This window comes from Eurosta solidaginis, chromosome 1, assembly GCF_040869045.1.
Source record: "Eurosta solidaginis isolate ZX-2024a chromosome 1, ASM4086904v1, whole genome shotgun sequence".
NCBI classification, from domain to species: Eukaryota; Metazoa; Arthropoda; class Insecta; order Diptera; family Tephritidae; genus Eurosta; species Eurosta solidaginis.
The window spans coordinates 349,799,053-349,808,680 of NC_090319.1; the positions used below are offsets into that span (position 1 = coordinate 349,799,053).

A 9,628-nucleotide genomic window follows, 5' to 3' on the forward strand; every position below is an offset into this window, starting at 1 on the left:
TTAAAGCGGAAAATGTATTTTAAACACACAAACTGTTTTAATTTTTAAACTCTGCTGTTAGCTCGAAATCTCCCTAGCTAAGAATTAGTTTGAAGAAAACACTGTCTCATACTTGTTAGCCAAACACACCTTTAGTGGATTTTTAATGAAGGGCGCACTATCTGAGAATTTTTTCTTTCTAAAAATGAGATCCAGTTTCGCACAAACCCACTGAAAGTTTTTCTGCTTATGCAATGTCTTATCACTTCTTAAGCATACCGACTACAACACTTAAGAGCGAAGACACCTAATCAAAAAAAAATACTTAGCAATTATAAACACACACAAAATTTTATTGCACTCACAAATTTTTAATATAATCTATAACTCATTCTTTAATTATCTGAGAACTTTAGCAACTTGGAAAGCAGAATTAGGTGCAGCTTTCAAACGGGGACGTTTCATGACTTTCCGAACATTTTTTGCTGGAACATTTTTCTTGCGTGGATCATTTGTTGTTATATTTTTCGTCTGTACTATCTTTTGTGACAAAATGGGTTGCTGGAATGACGATAATATATTTGTTTTTGAATCTGCATTCATTTCATTGCCTCTCATACAACCGTTTAACTTTGAAACTCCTGGAAATACGGACTGTTGAAATGATGACACCGGATTACCCTTTGATTTTGTATCCAACTTTTGCTTTTTGAATAAATCTTTTAATTTTGGACATTCTGGACCAGATGGATTTCTTGAGGTAGTATAAAATGAATGGTTTGGGTATGAAGGGTTAAACGAATTCCATGTTGGACTTCTTACAGTTCTCTCATACTTAATCGGCATAGCTCTAAATGATACATCAGTGGAGTTATTGTTTTTTAAGGGTTGGAGATTTGGCGCATACTCGGCTGCTTTTATGATTGCTTTTTTCATGTCTTCCGAGCTAATAACTTTTGCCGTTTCTATAGCTGCATCGGCATAATCAACAATTTGCGGCTTTAAGATTAAAGTTTTTGAGTTACCTGCAGTCAAACGAACACTGGGTGGCGACATAAAAGTTTCAGCAGCTGTAGGATGTTGTTTGATTAGTCCTAACATTGTTCTAGCCGCTTGCTCTGTTAAATTGGCTTTAGCTGCCTTTACCGCGTTTATGGTCGTCTTTTCTTGCTTCAACTTCGCAGCCCGTCTTTCTCTAATAAGTCGTTGTTTTTGTTCCTCTTTTGCTCGTGAAGCTTCTACACGTGACTCCTAAAAATTGTATGTAAATGTATATCGTTCTCAGTACTTTTGGATATGATATTCGTATTCCCTCTTACCAATTCCATCATTTGCTGCTCTCTCAACTTAAGGCATTTCTTAACCTGTTTAAATTGCTGTTTTTGCAGTGACGCTCGTATTTCGTCAGCGGAGATTTTGAAAAACCCTTCCCAATTGGTACCCTGCGATTGCACAACTTTTCCATTAATTAAGGCTTTTCGTACAATTTTTCGGATGACAGGCAAGGTAAACTGTGCATCCACATGTGGGTAATGGTTTATGATGTATTTCTTAATAGCCACCACCGATGAACCTTTTGGATCGGCCAAACTTTTCAAAGCCTTCAACACCAATGTCTCTGCGCTAAATTTGCGATAATGCATTGAAGCATTTGAACTCCAGGATGTTACATCCGAGCTATCACAGTCGCGCCCAGCTTTCGGCCATCCTGAACGTTTGATATAGCGCAGTTCACTATTTAGCACTTGGTTACTCTTTATCCTGTTCCGCGAAGAGTTTCTTATTTTTTGCATACTTTTTTGTACACAATTTTTACCCAACATTTTTACTTATTTGTAAATTCAACGTGAAATTTATGAATATTCACATTTGTTTAAATACTTATTACTTTAAAATAATCTTCAAGTGACTAAATTTTAATATATTTATCAATGTTTTTGAGATTATAAATTCCGATAAAATTCAAAACATAGACAAAGTCAAATCAATTTTTTATGTTTATTTGAGGCGAATTCGTTAATGAGTTTGCCATCTGTTTTTTTGTGATACCCATTTTTTCACATAGTTTAGGGGAAAGATGCAATGGTTCCAAATTAACAGAAGAAATCGGGACTGCCGTTTCCAGTCTCGATACGGAAATAAGTGATACTTTACTCTATGGATCGACGGTAGACATCCCCAAGTTCTCACAAATTTTCGCATATCTCTAAAGAGAGAATATTTAAGTCTCATGATAGGCATACTAACGGAACGCTGCCTTCTGGCCTCTCATGTTTATAAGTTAGACCTCAACAGAAATAGCAGATAAAGAAGTATGAGCTACAGGAAGAAACGGTTGAGCGCGTTCTGTGGTCGTGTCCTGCGCTTGCCAGGTTAGAGCTGCCAGATCTCGAGGCAGCAATTAAGCTAGGTCCCAGAAGACTTCTAGTGCTTGCCAAAAGGACGGAGTTATTCTATAACATAAGTCCTAGTTGAGCGGCCATCATTTCCGGGCTAGTTTGTTATAATTCCGGAAACTGTTTTTTGGGAATATATTCGTATCATATCAGGGGCCCTATTCAGTAACTGTGAGTTTTAAAATGTACACTTTTTCTTCATATAATTTGTATGAAAGAAAAATGTAAATTTCAAAACTCATAGTTACTGAATAGGGCCCCTGGACTGTTTTCGGGATCATTTTGATCATGTCTCGTGTTTGTTTCTACAGGTAGTTTCAGGAACGCTTCCAGGATGATTGAAAGTTTTTTTCCGGAGAGTTTCAGGATTGTGTTCAGTATATTTCGAAACCTTTTCGGGATCATTTCGGCTCCGTTTCGTGATTATTATTGGGGTAATTATGCCACTATCTCTGGATAATTCTGGTGATTAATTTCGACTCTTTCGGAGATGTTTCGAAATTGCTTAGGAAATACTTAAGGATTGGTTAGGAATCATTTTGGGACTACCTTTTAACAATTTTGGGATAATTTCCGTATTTTTTCGAAATTGTTTCCCAGAACATTTCTTGACAATTAAGGTATCATTTCCGGTCTCTCTCTGGATCAATTAGGGATTGTTTTTGGATGATTTCGGCACTGTTATCGTGGGGACCTTTTATAGACTTCAAGCTTACTTTGGATTGTTTCCGGAATCATTTCAGGAGTGTTTTCGTTATCAAGTTGGTATCATTTCGGTACTATTTCTGATCATTTAAGCATTACTTTCGAAATAAATTCCGAAAACTTAGGAATGTATTCGCCTTCCTTCTTTCTTTGGGAGCAATATTTTTATTTTCTTTTTAATTCATTACAAAGTGTAATGTAGACCAAGAATAACTTGGAAGTAGGAAAGATCAAGGCCCAAGCAATACGTTTTCTACTTAAGGATCTCTGTGTTTTACCGCTTCTCTTAACGATAACGCTCACATACACCACTTGGTAATGCACTTATATACAGCTTGACCCTGTAGGAATCGTCTTTCTTTTCCAAGGCGAAATCGTTCCAGTTTGTTTTTTTTTTTTTTTTTTTTTGATTCACTGTTATCCTATGATGTCCGAGCGGTGGTACGTAGTGCAAGAGAAATGTGGTCCTGATGGTAATGCAATAAGAGGCTAAAAAACATTCGCTAGTTGGCACATGTATCTTGTTATTTAAAAAGCTCTTCGAAATTTGTTACGAATTAACTCACGGCCTTCAATTTATATCCGTCAACAGTGACGTGGCTGCCAAGGCGTCAATGCTCCGATTCACTCTCAGGTGGGAGCAGATACATCCTCTTGTTTTTTACCTGAAGATCCACTTTTGTTGTTTTTTACCTGAAGATCCACTTTTTATCTAATCCAGGGAAGGCATAACTTACGGCGGGTTTGTTAAGGCCAATGGTACCATGTCATCAGCATACGCCAACAACAGTAAGAAAATACTGTTTTTACCTTGGCAGTTTAGCTCCGCTATTAGAAATATCTTTTGTAAGATTACGCTGAAAAAAGTCCAGCGAATTAAAACGCAGCGGCTGCGCTGGCTAGGCCATGGTATGCGAATGACAGATGACGCTCCGGCCAAGAAAGTGTTGCTATCGGAACCTGCCTATGGAAGCAGAGGTAGAGGGCGGCCCCCACTCTGCTGGAAGGACTAGGTAGAAAATGATTTAAGCTCCCTTGCTGTGACCAATTGGCACCGGTTGACAGAGAGGGAAACGACTGGCGCGCCTTGATGGACGGCTATAACCGTTTAACCGGTTAAGCGCCAATTAAGTAAGTAAGTTGGACGATAATTAGCGAACCCGTATTGACTTTGCAGGGAACTTAAATTCAGACACAGCAGCATACGAGAAACTATTTTTGCACTCTAAAATCAGCTTTGATGTCGATAAAAAGATGTTCGGTGTCGATTATCTATTGGGCGTATTTTCCAGAATATGGCGTATCGTGAAGGTATGGTCGATAGAGGATTTTTCTGGTTTGAAAGAACTTGATTCTGCGGTAACTAGCGCGGTTTGCGGAACGGCCTTTCTTAGGAATTAAAGCGTGTTCTTTATCAATGTTTCGCCTTGTTTTTATTTAGTCCAGACATTGCCGTTTTCACTTCATCGTAGTCGGTTAGCGGAACGGGTATTGCGTAATCACCAACTAGGGTAACGGGTTCGCTTTCTTACAACCTTTCCAGCAATGGGAAAAAGTGCTCCCTCCATTAAAATGAATTTTACCTATTTTCTCGATAACCTAGAGGCTTGGGACTTAGAACAAAGCTTAGAACGCTAATACTTATGCAGTATTTGGGATAAGAAATTATTCTATGTAAAGGTAAGCAGATAAAAAATGCATACAGAACAAGGGAATCATGCGATCGATTTATAAAAAAAGCCTTTTATTGAGCTTTGAGCATTGAGTAACGTTCGATCAGGATCTACATTTTGGTGAGAATGCAGCCGCAATTGTACCGAAAATCCTAAGCCGCAATAAAATCCTCAAATCCTCCTTGCCGGAAGTACTTGGGGTAAAGATAAAGAAACGCTCATTACCACTTACAAAGCAATTGGCCAGCCGATTGCATGCCCCGCGTTCCTGATATGGTCGCCAAGCCTAAAGACCACTCACTGGAAGAAGCTACATACCTGCCTAAATACCGCCCTCAGAACAGCCACGGGTTGTCTTCTTGTGTCCCCAAAACACCATCTACATATTGAGGCGAGAGTACTCCCAATTAGGGAGAGAAATGACATCTGATTGATGAGCCTACTCCGCCCAGGGGTTTAAGGAGTCATGTCCGTAAGCATTATGAGAAAATACGGCACCCGAGAACACAGCCGTATGAAGCTAAAAAAACACAAGCAGGTCCTCAGTGAAATCCACAAACAGGCGTCGGACCTCTATGCCAGGAGTTGCTCGGTGAATCCTGTACTCAAAGAACAATACCTAAAACTAGCAGAAGAGGAACACACTCTCCCTAGGGAAACGCGCGTCACTCTAGCTCAACTTCGATCTGGATACTGCATCAGGTTAAATTCTTTCCTATCCAGAATCAACCACGACATACAAAACATATGTCCTGCTTGTAATGTGTCCCCACATGACACCAACCATCTCTATAACTGTATTGTAGAACCAACGCCTTTAACACCCCTCTAATTATGGTCCACGCCTGTTGAAAAAGCAAGTTTCCTCGGACTCTCCTTAGAGGACATTGATGACGATTTGTGATTGGTCGCACCTATTTGATGGGGCGAAGCACTGCTACGACAACAACATTGAGCTACTTCAAACCTCTTAGATGGTAAAAGGACCGAAACAATGAAGCTAGAGGCTAGAAGAAATATGTGACGTGGCTTAGAGATAAATAGATAGTTAAATATATAAATAGAAAATACTTATTAGAAAAGTTTTCAGATCAATTTTTATGAGATTTCGCTGAACTAAATTTTTTTGGCACTTCTCAGAGATCTGCACACTTGAAACTTCGCCTTAAGTCATTCTTTCATGTTTACTTAATTAAAAACTCGAAAACTCGAATAATACAAATATGTATATTTAATATTCAATTTTGGAAATAAATACGTGACTTAAGACAATATGTAATTTAGACAACTTTAAAATAAAACGAGGATAAGGCTGATTGCATTCAACACGGCGTCCACAGACCACAATCACAATAAAGCAAAGCTTGACGGCAACCGTAGCCAACCATTGCCTACTTGATTACTTTGAAAGCGACAGCCACAAATAAAATTATAGCAAACTGAAGCAAAAAATTTAGAAAATATATATTCACCCCAATCACGCAATCCATCGTAGACTATTTTTTCGGGAAAGTTACGAAATTGCTATCATACAATTCGACCGTGTTTCCGAACGTCTCCGAAAGCAATAAGTAAATTCGAAATTCGTACAGTGACATCACTGAATTCACTCGGAACGTAAACTTTTGACGTTTATTTGGAATTTTCTACAAGTTCTTGCCAACGGAGAAAATTTACGAAACGCGAAAATTATTTAAAACAAACAGCCCAATCATTCAATCCATCGTAGCAATGTTACGAATTCGAATGTTACGAATCCCGAAAAAACAGTATACGATGGATTGCGAGATTGGGCTGATTATGTTTAAAAAACGCTAAAAAGAATTATTTTTATTATTTTATAATCTGTTATTTGCGATTATTTAGTTTTTATTGACAAACAACAAGGACGCTACTCACTGTCGCTACCCAAAAATATAATTAGGTTTAATCTGCCTACAACGGCATTCGTGCTGCTGTCGTGCCGAAAATAACGGCCCTCGTAAGAACATATGTAAAAATAATTTGACAGATGTCGCTTGTAGCCGCCGTCGTGAATGTAATCAGCCCTGATGGTATAAAACAAATGCCGTATAACAAATATTTTTTTTTTTCATGCATAAAAATAACAGCGGTTTTAAACCAAGATTAGCTAAAAGTACACTAACATAACTAGCACTCACAAACAAAAGCTTAATATTAAAAAAAAAACCAAACATAATAAAATCCTTTGGTACTTTGAATCACGCCATCTTCATTTTGCTTTGCCTTTTTTGCCCGCTGCCTTTTTCGTTGCAGGCTTGACATTATCTACATCTCCTGCTCCGATTTCATTGATTTCATCGAAATCTGGAACAGCAGGCTTAAATTTGGCAGCTGGTTTATTTTTGGGCATTGGTGTTGCTTTCGCTTTTGGCGCAGGTTTTTTAGGTGTAGCTGACACTGTCGCTACCGATATAGATTTAACTGGCGAGCCTTTCTTTGGCTTTTCAGCCACTGTCGTAAACGTTACGCTGCTTGAGCTTTTTGTGCTCTTACTTTGTTTAGGCATTTGTGCCCCCGCTGACTTGCCATTGTCTATTAGAGAGGATTTCAAATCTTTAATAACAGCTTTTTTCGGCTGTTTTAAATCGATCGGTTTTGGTACTTTTTTAAGCGCTGCCGAAGCTTTTGGAGCTTTCTGATTTGCAGCTACTTCAGAGCCATTAGTCAGCTTAGTTGCCGTTGTCGTTGTTTTTGTTTTGGCAATCTTTTTGGAAGTTGTTGTTTTCGTATCACTTTTCTTTGTTTTAGCTTTTGTCGTCGATTTTGTTTTCTTGTCAGCTTTTCCAGCTGCCTGCATGATATAAACAAGTAAAAGTATATAATATATATAACATAAGCTTATAGGCAAAAAAAAAAAAAACACAAAAACACTTACCGCCGCATCTTTTTTCGGTTTCTGCTTTAACTGTTTGAGTTTTGCTCTTTCCTTTTTCTCCTCCATTCGATTTAGTTCAGCAGATACCTTAAATGAGCCACCCAAGCCCACGCCTTTCGACTGCACTAATTTACCACTTAATAAAGCTTTTTTAACGAATTTTTTAATAAGCATGAGTATACGTGCGCCTTCGAGCTGGAGCTGTGGATAATTATTCATAATATATTTTTTTATGGCGATTGCTGAAGAGCCACCTCGTTCGTTCAGACTTCGTATTGCCGCTATTACCATAGTTTCGGTGCTAACGTTTTTCAGACGCGATGGTACACTTACAGTAACATTCGACTTTGTGTTACTAAGAGGCTTAGCTCCATTAAATTTTGTTAGTGGCTCAGACTCCTCTTTTTTTACAATATCTGTTTCTAACTTGCCATTGGTAGTCCTTACAGCAGAATCTGTGTCGCTACTTTCGGTTCCATTGGATTTTCCATTCGTTGTAAAAGCGATTTCAGTTTCACCAGAGCTTTTACCATTCAGCTTGACCTCACTACTTTTTGGGATAGCCAACTCTTCTTCCTCAGTGTCGATCTCTTCTTCTCCGGAATCTTCCGGTGCATCATCTTCTTCATTTGAGCCAGCACTTTCTTCGTCATTCTCATCTTCATTTGAATCCTCTTGTTGCCCTTCCTCTTCACTCACTTCCTCCACCTCTTCATCATCAGATGTTTCAAATGATTTGCACAGATGAAATTTCATAATTTACAACAGATTTTGCACGGCACAGTAAAACAAACGAAACTCAAATTTATATACGTATTTCCAAATGACTTCTAAATGTATTTTTTATTCGTGCCAGAAAAAATGTCAATTTATGAATTTGCGGTAAATTCATGAAACGGTTTTTTTAACCCATGTGTCATGACAAACTTAAAAAAAATGTTTGGACATTGTATAAGAAAGAAGGTAATTCCATTGTTCAGCAAAATCGGAATCCGATTTAACGTCCACGGTTTGATTGAAGCATCTGGATCTCAAGGAGTAGATTACTGTATTGACCGACATCTTTCCTCTCGTCCTATTAAAGAACCAAAAGACCAGTCAACACTAAGATAGTGCAACAGTCTGAAAGACGTCTTGAAACCATTAACCATTAGACGGCTGGTCAATGTTGGATTTAGTTGAATCAAATTTTGCATCATACTCTTTATCGCCAGAAAAAATTAATTTAAGTTTAAGCAAACTTCGCCGAGCATCCACGTAATCTACAAAACCAGTAAGAAAATACTACAAGACAATTCAAGCAACCTACATGGCGATCAGCTGGCAAGCTTCAAGTCTGCGAACACTGTCTTCTCAACAAAAACCCCCCGCCTTATATGGGTGCCTACTGATATGTCCCCTAAGTTTGATATTAGGGATTCGTCAAACGGGTGTCTCACTCGCAGAAATTTAGGCCAATACACTATATCGCGGCGCGACAGTTAATACAATTCCAAAAACGGTCAGATTACAAATATATTTGAAAGTTTTGTAAATGTATTTGAATTTAAAAAATGGGGAGATTAGAGATAGTGTTTTATTTCCTAATGTTTGTCTGTATCTTTCCTTCTTATTATTATAAATCCCCAATATATGCTTCGAAATCACCCTCTCCCAAATACATTGGGTTGGGAAACGCTACGCTGTATATTGACAAGAAGAGAAACTTCAAAAATCTGTTTTTTAATTAAAAAACAACAACATCATAATAACAATGAATTTATTATATTTCTTATACCATGTGTAATTATATTTTTAGCAAGCGACGGGAAATGGTGTCTCTTTTTTTAAGGTCCGGTTAGGTTGAACTGGCTGTGAGGACCTCACAAAATTTGAATAGGTCGATAGTGTTGCCAGAAGTTTGCTCAATAACCAAAATGAAAAATCCTATCAAAACCAGGACCTATGTTATAAAATACCTATGTTTTCTTGGCAAA

The 9,628-nt window shown here is 38.0% G+C and overlaps 2 protein-coding genes across 3 annotated transcripts; both read right to left on the reverse strand.

Moving 5' to 3' along the window:
- Positions 1-311: 311 nt before the first annotated feature.
- On the reverse strand, positions 312-1,961 carry LOC137244664 (uncharacterized). 2 transcript variants are annotated; one of them, XM_067774010.1, is made up of 3 exons: positions 1,299-1,961; positions 1,005-1,230; positions 312-950 (listed from the first exon to the last, which is right to left on the reverse strand). In XM_067774010.1, the coding sequence occupies exons 1-3, from the start codon at positions 1,800-1,802 to the stop codon at positions 379-381; spliced, it is 1,302 nt and encodes a 433-aa protein (XP_067630111.1). In that variant the 5' UTR covers positions 1,803-1,961; the 3' UTR covers positions 312-378. The 2 variants fall into 2 exon arrangements, with proteins under 2 accessions (XP_067630111.1, XP_067630101.1); XM_067774000.1 differs by having other exon boundaries at positions 312-1,230.
- Positions 1,962-5,961: 4,000 nt separating this feature from the next.
- Positions 5,962-8,558, reverse strand: LOC137238045 (histone H1-like). The gene is made up of 2 exons (XM_067762598.1): positions 7,653-8,558; positions 5,962-7,568 (listed from the first exon to the last, which is right to left on the reverse strand). Exons 1-2 carry the CDS (start codon positions 8,406-8,408, stop codon positions 6,987-6,989), a joined length of 1,338 nt encoding a protein of 445 aa, XP_067618699.1. The 5' UTR covers positions 8,409-8,558; the 3' UTR covers positions 5,962-6,986.
- Between the last annotated feature and the right edge of the window lie 1,070 nt (positions 8,559-9,628).

Excerpts from the sequence above, each read along its gene's own strand:
- LOC137244664 (XM_067774000.1), bottom strand. The coding sequence starts at position 1,802 with ATGTTGGGTAAAAATTGTGTACAAAAAAGTATGCAAAAAATAAGAAAC. Across the intron at positions 1,231-1,298 it reads AGCAGCAAATGATGGAATTG|GAGTCACGTGTAGAAGCTTC; the intron begins GTAAGAGGGAAT and ends TACAATTTTTAG.
- LOC137238045 (XM_067762598.1), bottom strand. The coding sequence starts at position 8,408 with ATGAAATTTCATCTGTGCAAATCATTTGAAACATCTGATGATGAAGAG. Across the intron at positions 7,569-7,652 it reads AACCGAAAAAAGATGCGGCG|GCAGCTGGAAAAGCTGACAA; the intron begins GTAAGTGTTTTT and ends TATATCATGCAG.